General features: G+C 37.5%; 1 protein-coding gene across 2 annotated transcripts in view; it reads left to right on the forward strand.

Annotated features, from left to right (window-relative positions):
• The window catches only part of PRKAA2 (protein kinase AMP-activated catalytic subunit alpha 2), a 102,502-nt gene that overhangs the window by 24,974 nt on the left and 55,321 nt on the right, over nucleotides 1-22,207 (forward strand). For both annotated transcript variants that reach the window (XM_027965800.3, NM_001112816.1), the window contains 1 exon segment: nucleotides 18,231-18,372. In XM_027965800.3, coding sequence (XP_027821601.1) covers nucleotides 18,231-18,372 — 142 coding nt within the window.

The following is a 22,207-nucleotide window of genomic DNA, read 5'->3' on the forward strand; positions in this document are numbered from 1 at the left end:
CTTTGCTTGGATATCGAATGCTGCATGCTTCTGAGTTTTAATCCTGATGCTTCTCCTTCATCGTTGAACGACTGTGGGCAAATTCTTAACCGCTCTGTGCCCCATTGTCTTGGTTTATCATTTATTTCCAGCCTTGGTAATAGGAAAACACTACAAGGGACCTGGCCGCAATCTCTTCCCCTGTAGTACTGAGAGATGAACTGAAGAATCAGTAGATGTTAGTGTTACACATCCTGTCAAAAAAGTATGCTCAGGGTACAGTAATATTAAAAAGGAAATTTTCAGTGTAGGCTTGAATGGTGAGAAAGGTGGAGATGAGAGGGGCTTCGTGGAGCAGATGACTGTTAGTTGAAAGAATTTGTATTGATTATTCCCAGTTATGCTCCCAGAACAATATAAAACAGTTTCACACTTCTGTATAACAGCTGTTCACCTTATCAAATTCTGAAAGGATAGATGGGTTTTCTATGTAGAGGATCATAGAAAACCCTAAAGACTCCACCAGAAAATTAGTAGAGCTAATCAATGAATATAGTAAAGTTGCAGGATATAAAATTAACACACAGAAATCCCTTGCATTCCTATACACTAACAATGAGAAAACAGAAAGAGAAATTAAGGAAACAATTCTATTCACCATTGCAACAAAAAGAATAAAATACTTAGGAATATATCTACCTAAAGAAACAAAAGACCTATATATAAAAAACTATAAAATACTGCTGAAAGAAATCAAAGAGGACACAAATAGATGGAGAAATATACTGTGTTCATGGATCAGAAGAATCAATATAGTGAAAATGATTATATTACCCAAAGCAATCTATAGATTCAGTGTAATCCCTATCAAGCTACCAATGGTATTTTTCAGAGAACTAGAACAAATAATTTCACAATTTGTATGGAAAACCAAAAAACCTTGAATAGCCAATGCAATCTTGAGAGAGAAGAATGGAACTGGAGGAATCAACCTCCCTGACTTCAGTCTCTACTACAAAGCCACAGTCATCAAGACAGTATGGTACTAGCACAAAGACAGAAATATAGATCAATGGAACAAAACAGAAAGCCCAGAGATAAATTCACACACCTATGGACGCCTTATCTTTGACAAAGGAGGCAAGAATATACAATGGAGAAAAGGCAATCTCCTTAACAAGTGGTGCTGAGAAAACTGGTCAACCACTTATAAAAGAATGAAGCTAGAACACTTTCTAACACCATACACAAAAATAAACTCAAAATGGATTAAAGATCTAAATGTAAGACCAGAAAATATTAAACTCCTAGAGGATAACATAGGCAAAACACTCCGACATAAACCACAGCAGGATCCTCTATGACCCACCTCCCAGAATATTGTAAATAAAAGCAAAAATAAGCAAATGGGACCTAATTAAAATTAAAAGCTTCTACACAACAAAGAAAACTATAAGCAAGATGAAAAGACAGCCTTCAGAATGGGAGAAAATAATAGCAAATGAAATAACTGACAAACAACTAATATCAAAAATATTCAAGTAACTCCTGCAGCTCAATTCCAGAAAATAAAAGACCCAGTCAAAAAGTGTGCCAAAGAACTAAACAGACATTTCTCCAAAAAAGACATACAGATGACTAACAAACACATGAAAAGATGCTCAGCATCACTCATTATCAGAGAAATGCAAATCAAAACCACAATGAGGTACCATTTCACGCCAGTCAGAATGGCTGTGATCCAAAAGTCTACAAGCAATACATGCTGGAGAGGGTGTGGAGAAAAGGGAACCCTCTTACATTGTTGGTGGGAATGCAAACTAGTTCAGCCACTATGGAGAACAGCATGGAGATTCCTTAAAAAATGAAATAGAACTGCCATATGACCCAGCAATCCCACTGCTGGGCATACACACTGAGAAAACCAGAATTGAAAGAGACACGTGTACCCCAATCAATGTTCATCGCAGCACTGTTTATAATAGCCAGGACATGGAAGCAACCTAGATGTCCATCAGCAGATGAATGGATAAGAAAGCTGTGGTACATATACACAATGGAGTATTACTCAGCCATTAAAAAGAAAACATTTGAATCACTTCTAATGAGGTGGATGAAACTGGAACCTATTATACAGAGTGAAGTAAGCCAGAAAGAAAAACACCAGTACAGTATACTAACACATATATATGTAATTTAGAAAGATGGTAACAATAACCCTGTATGCAAGACAGCAAAAGAGACACAGATGTATTGAACAGTCTTTTGGACTCTGTGGGAGAGGGCAAGGGCGGGATGATATGGGAGAATGGCACTGAAACATGTAAAATATCATATGTGAAATGAATCATCAGTCCGGGTTTGATGCATGATACAGGGGCTGGTGCACTGAGATGACCCAGAGGGATGGGATGGGGAGGGAGGTGGGAGGGGTGTTCAGGATGGGGAACACATGTACACTCATGGTGGATTCAAGTCAATGTATGGCAAAACCAGTGCAATATTGTAAAGTAAAATTAATTAAAAAAAATTTTTTTAAAAAGGAGTCTGCCTGCCAATCAGGAGACTCAGGTTCAATCCCCGGAGAGGGAAATGGCAGCCCATTCCAGTGGTCTTGCCTGGGAAGTCCCATGGACAGGGGAGCCTGATGGGCTACAGTCCACAGGGTCTCAAAGAGTCAGACACAACTTAGTGACTTTGTGACTCCATGGATTGTAGCCCATCTTCCTTTGTCCAGGGAGTTCTCCAGGCGGGAATGCTGAGGTGGGTTGCCATTCCCTTCTCCAGGGGATCTTCCTGACCCAGGACTTGAACCTGGGTCTCCTGCACTGCAGGAAGATTCTTTACCATCTGAGCCACCAGGGAAGCCCCAAACAATAACAATACTCTATTACAATAATATAATGAATTATAGATAATTATATGGTGAAAGTGAAGTCGCTCAGTCACGTCCGACTCTTTGTGACCCCATGGACTATAGCCTACCAGGCTCCTCCGTCCATGGGATTTTCCAGGCAAGAGAACTGGAGTGGGTTGCCATTTCCTTCTCCAGGGGATCTTCCCGACCCAGGGATCGAACCCTAGTCTCCTGCATTGTAGGCAGACGCTTACTCTATTACAAAATAAAAGTAAATAAGTTAAAAAAAAAATAAAAGGATAGATGGGGTAAGTCTATATGTTTCAGTCACTTTAGAGAGTATTTTGCATAATTAGGCTAGAGTTTGGGAAAAACAAAAGACCACTGAGTGATAACTTTGTAGACTCCTTTAATCCAAGAAATTATATGAGCTATAAATTATAGTTTATTTCCATTAGTTCACAGATGGCAGTTCAGCAAAATTGGAAATTTGAAAAGTTAAAACATTTTGCATATTATTCTGTTTTAGTTCCACACATAAGGAATGCCATATAATATTTCTCCTGTGACTGACTTCACTCAGTATGATAGTCTCTAGGTCCATCCATGTTGCTGCAAATGGCATTATTTCATTCTTTTTAATGGACAAGTAATATTCCATTGTAGATACATACCACTTCTTTATCCTTTCCTCTGTCAGTGGACATTTTACAAATGAACTTACAAAACAGAAAGAGACTTACAGAGGAGTTTATGATTGCTGAGAGGAAGGGGGACTTAGGGAGTTTGGGATGGACCTGTACACACTGCTAAATTTAAAATGGATAACTAACAAGGACCTATTGTGTAGCATATGGAACTCTGGTCAATGTTATGTTGCAGCCTGGCTGGGAGGGGGGTTTTTGGAAGAATGGATACATGTGTATGTATGGCTGAGTCCCTGTGCTGTTCATGTGAAACTTTCACAACATTGTTAATCAGCTATACCCCAATACAAAATAAAAAGTTTAAAAAAATAAAAATTAAAATATTCTGGACAGGGTATTATTGAGACTCAGCTGCGAATGACAGGAATTTTCAAAATAAGAATGGCTTAAACAAGATAGTATTTTACTCACTTTTAACAGTCTAAGCAGGTAGTTCCAGGCTTTAGGATGGTGGAAGGATCTGAAGAAGCTGCTGCTAGGGACATTTCTGCTGGCATGTCATTGGCCAGAGCATAGTCACATGGCCATATCTACTTACAAGAGATACTGGAGGCAATCTCTACTTTAGGTGGATATATATTCAGGTGTAATTTGGGAGTCATATGTCTAGGAAAGAAGACTGGAATAGATATTGGGGAACACCTCACAATGTGACAGTTAATTTGTCCACCACTTATATCCCAGGTGCTTGTAATTGCACTTGATACAGAGTGTGCCATAGTAGGCATTCGTTAAATAGTTGTTCCATGGATGAGTGTTCTTTATTGCTCCTGTCAAACTAGATATTGATCTGGATATTTATATATATGATATACACAGTAAATTGTGGCAAATTTGTTCACCCTTGGTTTTTAAAAATGTTTTGCTTTTTTTAATTGTGTTCTTTCTTCATAATTAAGGTATCCCTAAGTGTTTTCATATAGATTTGCTATCATACAGAATCCTTTATTGCTGATGTTTCTTCTCACTAAAACTTGGAGACCTACTGAATCTCTCTTAACATGTGTTAAGAGCAGGATAGTCCTACCATGTGAATGGTGCTCAGTAAATGTTTTTAGATTGAATAAATGAGTGTTCCTGGCTTGGTTATGGCTGACTCTTTATGACCCTATGGAGTGTAGCCCACGAGGCTTCCCCACCTGTGGGATTTTCCTGAAAGGAATGCTGGAGTGGGTTGCCAATCCTCCTCCAGTGGATTTTCCCAACCCAGGGATCAAACCTGCATCTCTTACAGTGCACGTGGATTCTTTACCACTGAACCACCGGGGGAAGCCCAAATGAATGTTAAATGTTAATGAATCCAAACTTTCATCAGTTAATTTCCCTAGAAAAGTTTACAGCTGTAATACACATAAAAGAAATTCTTGGTCTTAAATCTGTTTATATTACAAGATTTTAAGAAATATTCATTCAGCTTTCAGGTGGGATGTGATTATGAGGCAACTATCTGTATTTAGTTATCACTAAGTACTAATTCACTTGTTATTAGGTAATAGAGGCTATTGTATTTCAACAAAAAAGGGGACATTCTTAATGCATTTGAATCTTTTGACCTCAGATAACCAATTAGCTTATCATTGTGCTTAACTCTTTGAAGAGATGATGCCATTTCCTTCTTTTCTTTCTTTCTTTACTGGAGTATAGTTGGTTCACAGTGTTGTGTTAGTTTCAGGTGTACAGTACAGTTTTAGTTATGTTAATACAAGTGTTCCTGTATTTTCAGATTCATCGTCATTTAGGTTATCATTGAATATTGAGTAGATTTCCCTGTGCTATATATTAGTTCCTTGTTGGTAGTCTATCTTATATATAGTAGTATGTGTATGTTACAGCATCAGACCTTGCTTCTGTCAACAGCCAAATCCACAGCTGGGTATTGTTTTTGCTTTGGCTCCATCCTTTCATTCTTTCAGGAGTTATTTGTCCACTGATCTCCAGTAGCATATTGGGCACCTACCGACCTGGGGAGTTCCTCTTTCAGTATCCTATCATTTTGCCTTCTCATATTGTTCATGGGGTTCTTAAGGCAAGAATACGGAAGTAGTTTGCCATTCCCTTCTCCAGTGAACCACATTCTGTCAGACCTCTCCACTATGACCCACCTGTCTTGGGTGGCCCCATGGGCATGGCTTAGTTTCATTGAGTTAGACAAGGCTGTGGTCCTAGTGTGATTAGATTGACTAGTTTTCTGTGATTATGGTTTCAGTGTGTTTGCCCTCTGATGCCCTCTTGCAACACCTACCATCTTAGTTGGGTTTCTCTTACCTTGGACATGGAGTATCTCTTCACAGCTGCTCCAGCAAAGTGCAGCCGCTGCTCCTTACCTTGGATGGGGGAAGTGGTCAAACAGGAGATGGCAAGAGTGCACGTCGACATTCTAGGAATCAGTGCACTAAAATGGACTGGAATGGGTGAATTTAACTTAGGTGATCATTATATCTACTACTGTGGGCAGGAATCCCTTAGAAGAAATGGAGTAGCCATCATGGTCAACAAGAGAGTCTGAAATGCAGTACTTAGATGCAATCTCAAAAACAACAGAATGATCTATGTTCGTTTCCAAGGCAAACCATTCAATATCACAGTAATCCAAGTCTATGCCCCAGCCAGTAACACTGAAGAAGCTGAAGTTGAACGGCTCTATGAAGACCTACAAGACCTTTTAGAACTAATACCCCAAAAAGATGTCCTTTTCATTATAGGGTACTGAAATGCAAAAGTAGGAAGTCAAGAAACACCTGGAGTAACAGGCAAATTTGGCCTTGGAATACAGAATGAAGCAGGGCAAAGACTAATAGAGTTTTGCCAAGAAAATGCACTGGTCATAGCAAACACCCTCTTCCAACAACACAAGAGAAGACTCTACACATGGACATCACCAGATGGTCAACACTGAAATCAGATTGATTATATTCTTTGCAGCCAAAGATGGAGAAGCTCTATACAGTCAACAAAAAAAAGACCAGGAGCTGACTGTGGCTCAGATCATGAACTCCTTATTGCCAAATTCAGGCTTAAATTGAAGAAAGTAGGGAAACCCGCTAGACCATTCAGGTATGACCTAAATCAAATCCTTTATGATTATACAGTGGAAGTGAGAAATAGACTTAAGGGCCTAGATCTGATAGACAGTACCTGATGAACTATGGATGGAGGTTCATGACATTGTACAGGAGATAGGGATCAAGACTATCCCCATGGAAAAGAAACGCAAAAAAGCAAAATGGCTGTCTGAGGAGGACTTACAAATAGCTGTGAAAAGATAGGAAGCGAAAAGCAAAGGAGAAAAGGAAAGATATACCCATTTGAACACAGAGTTCCAAAGAATAGCAAGGAGAGGTAAGAAAGCCTTCCTCAGCGATCAATGCAAAGAAATAAAGGAAAACAATAGAATGGGAAAGACTAGAGATCTCTTCAAGAAAATTAGAGACACCAAGGGAACATTTCATGCAAAAATGGGCTCGATAAAGGACAGAAATGGTAGGGTCCTAACAGAAGCAGAAGATATTAAGAAGAGGTGGCAAGAATACACAGAAGAACTGTATAAAAAAGATCTTCATGACTCAGATAATCACGATGGTATGATCACTCATCTAGAGCCAGACATCCTGGAATGTGAAGTCAAATGGGCCTTAGAAAGCATCACTACGAACAAAGCTAGTGGAGGTGATGGAATTCCAGTTGAGCTATTTCAAATCCTGAAAGATGATGCTGTGAAAGTGCTGCACTCAATATGCCAGCCAATTTGGAAAACTCAGCAGTGTCCACAGGACTGGAAAAGGTCAAATTTCAATCCAATCCCAAAGAAAGGAAATGCCAAAGAATGCTCAAACTACTGCACAATTGCACTCATCTCACACGCTAGTAAAGTAATGCTCAAAATTCTCCAAGCCAGACTTCAGCAATATGTGAACCGTGAATTTCCAGATGTTCAAGCTGGTTTTAGAAAAGGCAGAGGAACCAGAGATCAAATTGCCAACATCCGCTGGATCATCAAAAAAGCAAGAGAGTTCCAGAAACATCTATTCATAAAGCATCTATTTCTGCTTTATTGACTATGCCAAAGCGTTTGACTGTGTGGATCACAGTAAACTGTGGGAAATTCTGAAAGAGATGGGCATACCAGACCACCTGAGCTGCCTCTTGAGAAACCTATATGCAGGTCAGGAAGCAACAGTTAGAACTGGACATCGATCAACAGACTGGTTCCAAATAGGAAAAGGAGTATGTCAAGGCTGTATATTGTCACCCTGCTTATTTAACTTATATTCAGAGTACATCATGAGAAAGGCTGGGCTGGAAGAAGCACAAGCTGGAATCAAGATTGCTGGGAGAAGTATCAATAACCTGAGATATGTAGATGATACCACCTTTATGTCAGAAAGTGAAGCAGAACTAAAAAGAATCTTGATGAAAATGAAAGACGGGAGTGAAAAAGTTGGCCTAAAGCTCAACATTCAGAAAATGAAGATCATGGCATCTGGTCCCATCATTTAATGGGAAATAGATGGGGAAACAGTGGAAACAGTGACAGACTTTTGCCAGGAGCCAGCGTGAGGAATCCCACCCGTGACCAGGTCATGCGGCAAGAGCTCTGATGGCAAGGCTAATCAGACCTCAGGTTTTCCCCCTGGAATTTCCTGAGCATGTCCCCCCCTAAAAATAAGAATCTGCCTGCTTTTCCACTCTTCTGATATTCTCTGGAAAAAGTCAAATCAGGGCTTTAGTCTTCTGCATTTGAAAGGGATGTTTCAGTTAAAACCCCTCTGATAGCTCTCTAGCTTGCCTAACAGGTTGCCCAGACCACTTACAGCTTGTGAATTGCTTACAACCCCCCAACAGCGAGAGGCACAAAGCTTAAAAGCATCTTAAAGATACAGAGCCTTTTCTAAAGAGTTAAAAATTGTATTGGTAGAGAGTTTTCACTGTTGACTCAATGACTGCTGCCAGACCTCCATATTCTTTATCTTTTAGCCACCTGGAAGGATGTTACTCAATATAAGCAGGATGTAGAAAAAGATACATAGTAGTTTTGATGTTAGCAACACTAGACTTTTGAGTTAATTGCTTCTCTTTTGCTGTTAATCACTGTACTCCCTCTACTTGTTATAAGTTACTGTATCCTTGCTATGTAAGAATGTAACTTTATTTAGTGCTTTCTGAGAGTGGCACCAGACTTTGGGAAGATCAACACAAATAAGTCTTCTAGTTAACAAACCCTTATCAGAAAAAAGGCTGTAAAATGTTAATTGGCCCTTTTGGCTGGAAGATGATGTAAATTACCTAAGACTTGTGTATACAATTAGGTATGCAGAGAGAAAAGCCTGGTTTTGATAAGAGTCTGGACTGCTAACACTGCATAACTTTGTGTTACCCATTGATCTCCATGTTTTATCAAAAGTATAAAAGGCCTTCTGAACAATAGAGGACAGAGCCAGTCGCTAGACTTGTTTCCCCTGTGTCTCTCTCTCTCCTTTTTTCCCTTTCCCTCCCTCTGCTCTTTACTTAAATTTTAGGCTGAATTTCCATCTGGGGCGCGGAGGCTCGCCAAGTCTACTTACTTGCCCTGGCTGTTAAGACCCGCGCGAAAGGGAGCCTAAGGTGAGGCACCCTTAGATATTCAAGCGAGCACCGGTGGCCCAATGTAGATGGTGCAAATTCCTTGTCTGGAATTTTATTGGTCTTCCACGTAATCCAAGCTATTCAGCCCTCTTTCTCCACTTAATCTTCCTACTACACTATTTCTTCCTAATCTAATCTTATATTAATAAATAAATAAGTTTTCCTCACCGACTCCGTCCACCATTTGAATTCCCTGGATCCACCAGGACTGGACCCCGGCAGACTTTATTTTGGGGGGCTCCAAAATCACTGCAGATGGTGACTGCAGCCATGAAATTAAAAGACGCTTACTCCTTGGAAGAAAAGTTATGACCCACCTAGATAGCATGTTGAAAAGCAGAGACATTACTTTGCCAACTAAGGTCCGTTTAGTCAAGGCTATGGTTTTTCCAGTGGTCATGTATGGATGCGAGAGTTGGACTGTGAAGAAAGCTGAACACTGAAGAATTGATGCTTTTGAACTGTGGTGTTGGAGAAGACTCTTGAGAGTCCCTTGGACTGCAAGGAGATCCAACCAGTCTATTATGAAGGAGATCAGCCCTGGGTGTTCTTTGGAAGGAATGATGCTAAAGCTGAAACTCCAGTACTTTGGCCACCTCATGCGAAGGGTTTACTCATTGGAAAAGACTCTGATGCTGGGAGGGATTGGGGGCAGGAGGAGAAGGGGACGACCGAGGATAAGATGGCTGGATGGCATCACTGACTCGATGGACATGAGTCTGAGTGAACTCCGCGAGTTGGTGATGGACAGGGAGGCCTGGCATGCTGCAATTCATGGGGTCTCAAAGAGTTGGACACGACTGAGAGACTGAACTTACTAACTAACTGATGTGTATGTTAACCCCAAGTTTCTGATTTATCCCTCCCTCCCACGTTTCCCTTTGATAACCATAAGTTTGTTTTGGTATCTGTAGATCTTTTTCTGTTTTGTGAATAATTTCATTTATGTGATTAAGAGATTAGGTTCCTCATATGAGTGATATCATATGATATTTGTCTTTTCCTGTCTGACTTACTTCATTTAGTAGGATAATCTCTAGGTCCATCCATGTTGCTGCACATGGCATTATTTTGTTCTTTTTTTATGACTTAGTAATATTCCATTGTATGTGTGTACCACATCGTTATCCATTCCTCTGTTGATGAACACCTAGGTGGCTTTCATGTCTTTGCTATTATAAATAGTGCTGCAGTGAACATTGGGGTGCATGTATTTTTTCTAATTTTGTTTTCTGCAGATATATAGAGTGGGAATTGCTGTGTTGTATGGTAGTTCTATTTTTAGTTTTTTAAGGAACCTCCATAGTGTTCTGCATAGTTATACCAATTTACATTCCCACCATCAGTGTAAGAGGGTTCCCCTTTCTCCAGTGTTTGTTAATTTGTAGACATTTTAATGATGATGACCGTTCTGACCAGTGTGAGGTGATACCTCATTGTAGTTTTGATTTGCATTTCTCTGATAATTAGTGATGTTGAGAACCTTTTCATGTGCTTTTTGTCCATCTCTATGTCTTATTTGGAGAAAAGTCTATTTAGATCTGCCCATTTAAAAAAATTTTTTTCATATTGAGCTGTATGAGCTGTTTATATTTTGGAGATTAATCCCTTGTCAGTTGAATTGATTGCAAATATTTTCTCCCATTGTGTGGATTGTCTTTTTTGGTGGTTTCCTTTGCTGTGCAGAAGCAGTTAAATTTAATAGATCCCATTTACTTAATTTTGCTTTTCTTTTCTTTTTTTAAATTTAAATTTATTTATTTTTATTGGAAGCTAATTACTTTACAGTATTGTATTGGTTTTTGCTCTACAAGGTGGATCAAAGAAGATTTTGTCATGATTTGTGTCAAAGAATGTTCTGCCTATGTTTTCCTGTAAGAGTTTTATAGTGTTCAGTCTTACATTTAGGTATTTAACCCATTTTGAGTCTATTTTTTGTCAATGGTATAAGCAGATTTTCTGCTTTCATTCTCTTGCTTGAAGCTGTCCAGTTTTCCCAGCACCACTTATTGAAGAGATTGTCTTTTCTCCATTGTGTACTTTTGTGTCTTTGACATAATTGATTATAGGTGCATGGGCATATTTTGGGGTTTTCTGTGCTGTTCTGTTGATCTGTATTTCTGGATTTTTCTTGCTGCCAGTATCATACTGTTTTGATTCCTCTAGCCTTGTAGTATAGTCTGAAGTCAGGGGGCCTGATTCCTCCAGCTCCATTTTTCTTTCTGAAGATTGCTTTGGCTATTCAAGACCTGTTGTGTTTCTATAAAAATTTAAAATTTTCTGCTAGTTCTGTGAAAAATCCCATTATGCCATTGGTAATTTGATAGAGATTGCATTGAATTTCTAGGTTGCCTTGGGCAGTGTAGTCATTTTGACAATATTGATATTTCCTATCCAAGCACATGGTATATCTTTCCATCTGTTTATGTCATCCTCAATTTATTTCATCGCATCTTATGGTTTCCATACTACAAGTCTTTTTTCTCCTTAGGTAGATTTATTTTTAGATATTTTATTCTTTTTGATGCAGTGATAAATTGGATTGCTTCCCTAATTTCTCTTTTTGATCTTTTGTTGTTACTCTATAGGAATGCAACAGATTTCTGTGTATTAATTTTGTTTCCTGCAACTTTATGAACTCTAGTAGTTTACTGGCAGCGTCTTTAGGATTTTTTATGTATAGCATCATATCTTCTGCATATAGTGACAGTTTTACTTGTTTTCCAGTTTGGATTCCTTTTGTTCCTTTTTCTTCTCTGATTGTTGTGGCTAGGACTTCCAAAACTATTGAATGAAAGTGGCAACAGTGGACATACTTGTCTTGTTCCTGATCTCAGAGGAAATGCCTTCAGCTTTTCATCATTAAGCATGATGTTAGCTCTGGGTTTGTCATATATGGCCTTTATTATGTTGAGATAAGTTTGTTTTGTGCTCACTTTCTGGAGAATTTTTATCATTTGTTGAATTTTATTGAAAGCTTTTTCTGCATCTATTCAGATGAATATACAGTCTTTATTCTTCAGTTTGTCAATGTTGTGTATCACACTGATTGGTTTTCATATATTGAAGAATCTTGCATTCCTTGGATAAATCCCCCTTGATCATGGTGTTTGATCCTTTTAATGTATTGTTGGATTTGATTTGCTAGTATTTTGTTCAGGATTTTTGCATCTATTTTCATCAGTGATAGCCTTAAATTTTTCTCTTTATTTTGGTGGCATCTTTGTCTGATTTTGATATCAGGGTATTGGTGGCCTCATAGAATGAGATTGGGAGTTTCCTTTCCTTGAAACTTTTTGGAAGAGTTTCTGAAAGATAAGTGTTAACTCTTCTCTAAATGTTTGATAGAATTAGCCTGTGAAGTCATCTGGTCCTGGACTTTTATTTGCTAGAAGATTTTTTTTTTTTAACTTTTTATTTTGTTTTAGAGTATTGGTGCAGAGGTTAAAGTGTCTGCCTGCAATGTGGGAGACCTGGGTTCGATCCCTGGGTCGGGAAGATCCCCTGGAGAAGGAAATGGCAACCCACTCCAGTATTCTTGCCTGGAGAATCCCATGGAGGGAGGAGCTTGGTGGGCTACAGTCCACGGGTCGCAAAGAGTCGGACATGACTGAGCAACTTCACTTTCACTTTCATAGCTGATTAACAATGCTGTGACAGTTTCAGGTGGGAAACAAAGGGACTCAGCTATACACACACACACACTATATGTACACATGTATCCATTCTCCCCCATACTTCTCTCCCATCCAGGTTGCCACATAACATGGAGCAGAGTTCCTTGTGCTATATAGTAGATCCTTGTTGGTTATCCATTTTAAATATAGCAGTATGTACAGTGCTAACTGTTTCTTCCTCTCTAACTATTCCTTCCTCCCATCCTTTCCCCAGAAACCATAAATTCATTCTCTATGTCTGTGAGTCTGTTTCTCTTTTGTAAATAAGTTCATTTGTATCATGTCTTTTCAGATTCTATGTAAAAAGGATGCAATACAGTGTTTCTGTTTCTCTGACTGACTGACTTCACTCAAGCTGACAATCTCTAGGTCCATCCATGTTGCTGCAAATGGCATTATTCATTCTTTTTAAAGGCTGAGTAATATTCTATTGTATATATGTACCATCTCTGTGTCAATGGACATTAGGTCACTTCCAGGTCTTGGCTTCATAAACAGTGCTTCATTGATCATTGGGATTCATGCATCCTTTTGGACCATGTTTTTCTCCAGATACATACCCAGGAGTGGGATTGCATGGTCATGTGCTTGCTAAGTCGCTTCAGTCGTGTCTGACTCTTTGGAACCATATGGACTGTAGCCCACCAGGCTCCTCTGTCCATGGGATTCTCCAGGCAAGAATGCTGGAGTGGGTTGCCATGCCCTCCTCCCCGGATCTTTCCGACCCAGGGATTAAACCTGCATCTCTTAAGTCTCATGGATCGGCAGCCAGGTTCCTTACCACTAGCCCCACCTGGGAAGCTCTTGCAGGGTCATATGGTAGCTCTATTTTTAGTTTTTTAGGAAGCCTACGTACGATTCTCCATAGTGGCTGTACCAATTTACATTTCCACCAACAATTTAAGAGGGTTCCTTTTTTTGCACTCTTTCTGCTGGAAGATTTTTAATCAGTTTCAGTTTCATTAATTGTGATTGGTCTGTTCATATTTTCTGTTTCTTCCTGGTGCAGCCTAGTTCAGTCTTGGGAGTTTATACCTTTCTAAGAATTTGTCCATTTCTTCTAGGTTGTCCGTTTTACTGGTATATAATTGGTTGTTTGTAGTAGTCTCCTAAATGACTTTTTCTTTTAGTTTCTGTAGTATCCATTGTAGCATCTCCTTTTTCATTTCTAATTTTATTGATTTGCGCCCTCTCTCTTTTTCTTGATGAGTCTGGCTAAAGGTTTGTCAATTTTGTTTGTCTTTTTAAAACACCAGCTTTTAGTTTCATTGCTCCTTTCTTTTGTTTTCTTCTCTAATTCATTTATTTCTACTCTGATGTTTATGGCTTCTTTCCTTCTGCTAGCTTTGGGTTTTGTTCTTCTTTCTCTAGTTGCTATAGGTATAAAATTAGGGTGTTTATTTGAAATTTTTCTTGTTTCCTGAGGTAAGATTGTATTGTTACAAACCTCCCTTCTCAGAATTGCTTTTGCTATATCCCATAGGTTTGTATCATGGTGTTTTTGTTGTCACCTGTCTTTAGGTTTGTTTTTTTTTAATTTCTTTGATTTCTGCTATGATTCATTGGTTGTTTAGTAACATTGTTTATCCTCCATGTGAACGTGTCTTTTTTCTTTTACGTTTTTTCCCCCCGTAATGGATTTCTAATCTCATAGTGTTGTGGTCAGAAAAGATGCTTGATATGATTTTAATTTTCTTAAATTTCCTGAGGCTTAATTTGTAGTCCAAGATGTGATTTATCCTGGACAGTGTTCCATCTGCACTTGAGAGGAAAGTGTATTCTGTTGCTTTTGCAGAGAGTGTTCTATAATTATCAATTAAGTTCATCTGGTCTAATGTGTCATTTAAGGCCTTTTGTCTTCTTATTGATTTTTCTGCTTCGATGATCTGTCCATTGATGAAAGTGAGGTGTTAAAGTCCCCTATTACTGGCAGTTTCTCCTTTAATGGCTGTTAGCATTTGCCTTATACATTGAGGTAGTCTTATGGAGGGAGAGGGGGTGTAATGTTTATAAATGTTACATCTTCTTGGAGTGATCTCTTGATCATTATGGATCCTTGTCCTTCCTTGTCTTTGTCAGCGGTATTTATTTTAAAGTCTGTTTTGTCTGATATGAGTATTGCTACTCTATCTTTCTTTTGATTTCTCTTTACATGGAATATCTTTTTCCATTCTCTCACTTTCAGTTTGTATGTCCCTAGATCTGAAGTGGATCTCTTGTAGACAGCATATATTTGGGTCTTGTTTTTATATCCATTCTACTAGTCCATGTTTTTTGTTTGAAGCATTTAATCCAATTACATTTAAGGTAATTATTGATAATGTATGTTCTTATCACCATTTTGTTAAGTGACTTAGCTTTTATTTTTGAAAGTGAAAGTGTTAGTCACTCAGTTGTGTCCGATTCTTTGTGGCCCTGTGGACTGTAGCCTGCCAGGCTCTTCTGTCCATGGAATTCTCCAGGCAAGAATACTGGAGTGTGTTGCCATTCCCTTCTCCAGGGATCTTCCCAACCCAGGGATTGAACGCAGGTGTCCTGCATTGCAGACATATTCTATACCATCTGAGCCACCAGAGGTCTTTTTTATTCCCTTCATTTTTTGTTCTCTTTCCTTGTGATTTGATATCTATCTTTAGTGTTGTGTTTGCTTTTTCTTTTTTGTATGTGTATCTATTATAGACTTTTTGTTTGTGATTCCGAAGAGGTTTTAGTATAGCAGTCTGTATATGTACAGGATTGTTTTAAGTTGCTGGTCTGTTCATTTCCAATAAATTTTCAATATCCTGCATTTGTACTCTTTTCACAATCCCTGGTTTTGATATCAGATTTATGTGTGGGTAATTTCCCACCTTTGTTTTATGTTTGCCTTTACCAGTGATCTTTCTAATTTGTATTGTTCTTGTTTCCAGTTGTGGCATTTTATTTTTTGCCTAGGAAAGTACCTTTAGGGTTTATTGTGATGCTAGTTTTGATGGTGCTGAAGTCTCTTTTTAATTTTTGCTTGTTTGTAAAATCTGTTGATTTCTCTGTCAAATCTGAACAATAGCCTTGAAGGGTAGAGTATTTTTGGTTTTGGTTTTTCCCCATCTGCACTTTGAATATATTGTAGTACTCTCTCCAGCCTGCAGAGTTTCTGCTGAAAAATCGGCTTATAACTTTATAGGGATTCTCTCATATATTATTTGTTGCTTTTCCCTTATTATTTTTAACATTTTTTCTGTCTTTAATTCTTGTCAGTTTGATTAATCTGTGTCTCAGCAGGTTCCTCCTTGAGTTTATCTTATTGGGGACTCTTTGTGCTTCTTGGATTTGAGTGTTTCTTTTCTCAGGTTAGGGAAGGTTTTGTCTGTAATAGCTTCAGATATTTTCTCAGGCTCTCTCTCTCTCTCTTCTCCTTCTGGGACCCCTGGGAGCCCAGGATGGTAGTGATGGCTTGTGCCTGTCCCTGGAGCTCCTGTAGGTGGTGATGGGGGGAGAAAATAAGCTCACCATTCTTCTTTATTCATTCATTCATTTGTTGATCGACACAGGTAGTTTTCATATCTTTGCTTTTGTGAATAATACTGTGATGAACATGGTATTATAGATACTTCTTTGATATCCTATTTTTATTTCCTTCAAATACCTACAAGGGGGTTGCAGAATCATATTGTAGTTCTTTTTTTTAGCTTTTCAGGAACCTCTACACTGTTTTACATAGTGGTTACACCAATGTACATTTCTGCCATCAGTGCACAAGGGTTCCCCTTTCTCCGCGTCTTCACCAACATTGTTGTCTCTTCAGTTTTAATGACAGCTATTCTGACAAGTGTGAGGTGATAACTCATTGTAGGTTTGATTTGCATTGACTTGATAATTAGTCATGATTTACCTGATGATTACCTGAAGATTTTGTGTATTTGGCCATTTGTATACCTTGTTTGGCAAAATGTTTATTTAGTTTCCTTATTCATTTTTCAAATCAGATTGGTTTCTTTGCTATTAAATTGTTAGATAATTTACATACTTTGGATATTAACCCCTTATCAGATGTATAATTTGCAAATATTTTCTTCCATTTGGTAGATTGCCTTTTCATTTTGTTGATGGTTTCTTTTGCCATGAAGAGGCTTTTTAGTTTGATTTAATCGTACTCATTTATATTTACTTTTGTTGCCTTTGCTTTTGTTATCAAGTTCAAAAAATTATTGCTAAGGTCAATTCTAGGAGATTACTTCATGTTTTTCTCTGGAAGTTTTATGGTTTTTTGTTTTAAATTTAAGTCTTTAATCCAGTTTGAGTTGATTTTTGCATAATGTATGAAATGAGGTCTACTTTCATTCTTTTGTATGTGGCTATCCAATATTCCTAGTGCCATTTATTGAAGAGATTATCCCTTCCCGTTTGTATGTTTTTGAGTCATTTGTCATAAATTAATTGACCTTAATTATGCATGAGCTAATTTGGGGGCTGTCTATTCTATTCCATTGATCTCTGTGTCTGGTTTTATGCCAAGACTGTGCTCTTTTAGTTATTACACCTTTGTAAGATAGTTTGAAATAAAGAAGTGTGATACATCTAGTATGTGCAAAAAACTGTGCTAGACACTTCCTAGCAGATTCAGATGAATACTGACTGTCTTATTTGAGGAGGGTAAGAGCTACCAGCTCTTACCATATGATTTTTCAAGAACACAAATATATATAACAGCCTAAAAATGGCGAAGGAACATGAACTTTGTCAGTATACTGTGAAAGTTTGAAAGAAATAGAGATTCCATCAAATGTGGGAAAACAAGAAACCTTTATAGAAAAGGTGAAAAAGGGCTACATGTGAATTTTCTGATGAAATGGTACTGAAACTAGTTATGAGTTTTAATTTATTATAGCAATTATTTATTCTTTCATAATACAAGTGATTGAATTAACCAGAGAAGAGGAAGAGAGGAACAAAAAATAGTAATTCTATTCTGTCCAAAAGATGTTTCAAATTCATACCTATAGGTTTAGGTATGAAAATGGAATTCAATCATCCTTTCCACAGATTAATTAACTTAATTAACATCTCTGTGCTGGGTGCTGAGGATACAGAGAAGATAAGATACAGTTTCTGTCTTTCAGGAACACATACTCCAGTAAAGTAGACAGACATGAAAAGGGGTTCATGTTTGGGAATGCATGTAAGAATCAAAGATTTTAAAATTTAAAAAATTAAAAATTAAAAAAAAATAAAATAAAATAAAATAAGTTAAAAAAAAAAAAGAAAAGAGGTTATTTTCTGTTCTATGCAATAAGTGATATTAAAGTGGTAAATATGAGGGAAAAAATTTGGAGTTACAATGGAAGGAAGCATGGATAAATGATTACATTGCTATGATGGCAAAGTTATTTTCCTTTTTCTTTTCTCTAGTTGGAGAGCATCAATTGACAGGCCATAAAGTCGCAGTTAAAATTTTAAATAGACAGAAGATTCGCAGTTTAGATGTTGTTGGAAAAATAAAACGAGAAATTCAAAATCTAAAACTCTTTCGTCATCCTCATATTATCAAACTGTAAGTATTTCTGCACCTGATTACAGGAGAGAAACTGTCTCAAAATATCATATTTGAATTTATAAATAATTAATCTATTTTTAGTTAAACTTTCATAAATATACAGTTTTTCATATTTACATTTAACAAATGTAATTCATTTAACCTCATTATCCTTTTTTGCATGCTTCTGGTTTAGAATTAAAAGTCTAATTGTAAATTCTCTCTTATCTCTAGTATTCATGTAATTTAGGACTTTGCTATTTCTAGATTTACTTTATAATTGTTTTCTAGTCACTTCTAATGAACAGGATATTTTCTTTTTGGAAAAGGTAGAAAGTAACTGTTAAAGATTATCTGCCCATAATATTATTTGTAAAACTGTCATCATTACTTTAATTACTGACAATAAAGTCCTTAGGAAGGCAAATTAATTTTTTTTTTTTTTTGGATAAAGCAAGTTACCAACTTAGAAGGTAAATAAATTAAGAGTTTAATAAATAAATAATTTGAAAGATAATTAATTTAACATCATCTAGACTCATAGAAAATTTAGACATTAAGTATGTAGCATTATTCTTTTACATCATTTGACATTGTGTTTAAAGTGGCTGAAATAGCTCAGTTGGGAGAGCATTAGACTGAAGTTGTGTTTAATATTAATTGTGAAAATGTAATATGCTAAAACACTGAGACTGTCTTTATTTTTTATCTTAAAGCTTGGGCAGAGTTTAATAAACTAAATATTAGTCTTGTTGAGTAACTGATAATGGCTAGAAACTGTATTGAGCATTTTATATATATAATTTCACTTCATCCTCTCAGTAAGTGTATAAGGGATATTAGTATCTTCATTATACAGATAAGAAAATCACATATTTAAAGAGTATCAGCAACTTGACCAAGGTCAAATAGCTAGTAAGTTGCAGAGCTAGTCGTTAACTTAATATCTGATTTCAGCTGGCATGCTATTAACCTCTATTCCAGGACTGAAAAAACTGAGAAGAAAAGCAGTATTAATATCTTGGAGACTTTGCCAGTTAGTTATTAGTTCAGTTCGGTTCAGTCACTCAGTCGTGTCTGACTCTTTGCAACCCCATGAATCGCAGCACGCCAGACCTCCCTGTCCATCACCAACTCCCGGAGTTCACTGACTCATGTCCATTGAGTCAGTGGTGCCATCCGGCCATCTCATCCTCTGTCGTCCCCTTCTCCTCCTGCCCCCAATCCCTCCCAGCATCATAGTCAGAGGTTATATTTAGTCTAAACTTTTTAGTGAGCTGTCTTTAGATATCAACGTTGATGAGGAACAATCTGATAACCCTGTAGAGGTGCTTTGTTTACCAATAACAAGATTGCATAACAGCTGTGGTAGACAATAGTGCCCCCGCTGACACCGCCCCCTCCCACACCAAAAAAAGGAAAGATGTCCTAATCTCCAGTGAGTGTGTTATATTACATGGCAAAGGAAAATTAAGGTTATGAATGGATTTAAGGTTGCTAATCATCTGACAGAAAGATTTTTCTTGGTTATCTGGGTGGTTCCAGGGTAATTCAGTAGTCCTTAAAAGTGGACAAGGAAATCATAAGCCAGAGGAAAATGATTTGAGATGGAAGCAAGGTCAGAGAGAAGGGATATGAAAAGGATTCAACTGGCTGTGCCTGGCTTTGAAGGTGGAGGAAGGGGGCCATGAGCCAAGGAATGCAGGCGATCTCTAAATACAAAAAAGTAGATTTCCCCTAGAGCCCCCAGAAGGCAATGAAGCCCTGCTGTGCCTTGATTTTAGCCCAGAGAGGCATGTATCAGACTTTTCCCTTTAAAACTGTAACATAATACGGAATACATTTGTGTTGTTTTAAGCACACTAAGTTCTTAGTATGGCAGCAATAGAGAACCAATAGAGTAGCATTCTTGAAATCTTTAGGTGACTGGCTGATCCAGGTATTGCTAGGATTTGGGACACGCATTTAGTCTTTTCTATAACCAGATGTATTTATTGCTAGGGAACCAGTGCAAATTGGTATGTTAAATGAGGGGGCCCCCTCAGTGTATCTTACTGACAGCATAAATATGCCACTAACTCTTCAGAGGAGGCTTTTGCAGGGGTTTGGTGTGCCATTGGATGACCTGTGATGACTCAGTTTTCTCATCATTACAATGAAGACTTCATTCTAACAATAGGCTTCAGTGTCATTTGATCTTCATTTGAAGTTCACTTGATCATAAGCATAAATAAGAAATGAGGTCCCTGAAATTGCATGGCTGTACTTGATTTTAAGGTTATATTATCTAAGACCTGTGGTCTAGATGATCCAAGTATATACAGGTTTTTAAAGATATCACAGGAATTAAAATATCACCTGTGTTCGCTCTTCTATTCTTTGTTTCCTTAACTTTAAAATGGGGATACTACATGGGCTGTTTGAGAATTATTGAGTTCTCATTGTTATAACGCCTGCTGGTTGAAGTGCATTGACCCAGAAGCAGGGTCAGTGATTTCACTCCTCTCATGATTCCAAATGATTTTCAGTTAAGTGAACCAGTTCATGTTTGACTTCAACTTCATGTTAATAATTATTATATTCCAGTTAATGAATAATTGAGTGGATGAATTTAGCTTCTAAGATAAATCTCTTCGCTCTTCCTTCCTGAGTGGTCACTTCCCATAAGAGGGGAAAGCTGCTAAGCCAGGCTAAAACTGTCACATGCCAAAGTGAGAGTGGAGAAAGGAGAGACCTCTGTATTCTTTGTTTCTTGACTTCATCACTTACATAATGCAAACCCTGAAAGATGCCAAGGAAACTTTGTTCATTTAGAGCATGAGTTCTAGTTGCTGTTTTGTTCCTATAAATAAATAATTTTGTCAGTAAGCAGTTGCAATTGTCAAAAGGACTTAAAAGCTTCTTTTTGATGTTATAGCTACTAGTGTTTTCTTGCTTCCATTTCTATAACTATTTATAGTTTTCTGACTTTGGTTTGACTACTTACCCCATTCTGTTTCAGAATTATTTCATTATGTTCTGTTTTGTGAAGGAGTACTAGGATGTTCTCAGGATTGGTTTGAAGGTAACTGACAGAGGTGAAATTAATGTTTAAAGTTTTTGGCTACCAGCCTAAGCTTAGTCCATTCAACCACATTGCCTCTTTAATTGTGGATTTGATTTTTTTGTTTTAAAAAGGCACTCATGTATTCTTGCTTCAGAATAAACTTGCTGACACAGCCTTCTAACAGTGTTAGTGATTTAAACAGGAAGAGAGACCTCATCCTTTTAGTGGTGGTGTTTGTTTTCTGCAATCTTGGACTATGCAAGTGAGCCAAGAATAGTTTCCTTGCTACAGAATGGACTTCTAGAATAAGCAAGAAAGTTTGAAAACTAAATACTGAAAATGAAGGTTGTATGTTGCATAATTTCTCTATTAACTCAAAATGAAAAAACCCACGGGGAGAAAATTAAAAGGAATAAACAGGATTGAAAGGAAACTCCAAACTTCCCACAAACTAGAATTTGTTGAATTGATTTTTGTTCTGGTTTTTCATTTCCCCATGGTTCTTAGGGAAATTTCATTTTAACTGGTCAAAGGATCAATACTTTCTAATTTGGCAAAGATGGTTTTTGCCTACCAACTTTTAAATATCTTTATCTTATCCACCTCCTGGACAGCTTTTAACATTTTTCATGAACACCACCTGAAAATGTTGTAGTCCTTAGGTTTCTATGGCACCACGGTTTTCTGATTTTCTTTTTACATTCTTGCCTTTTCTTGAAACTTTCTTTTATGGACCCTTCATTGTCTGCCTGGCCATTAGATACTGATACACTTCAGCATTCTGAGCTAGTGTAATCTCAGTGAATC

This window comes from Ovis aries, chromosome 1 (assembly GCF_016772045.2).
Source record: "Ovis aries strain OAR_USU_Benz2616 breed Rambouillet chromosome 1, ARS-UI_Ramb_v3.0, whole genome shotgun sequence".
In the NCBI taxonomy this organism is placed as follows: Eukaryota; Metazoa; Chordata; class Mammalia; order Artiodactyla; family Bovidae; genus Ovis; species Ovis aries.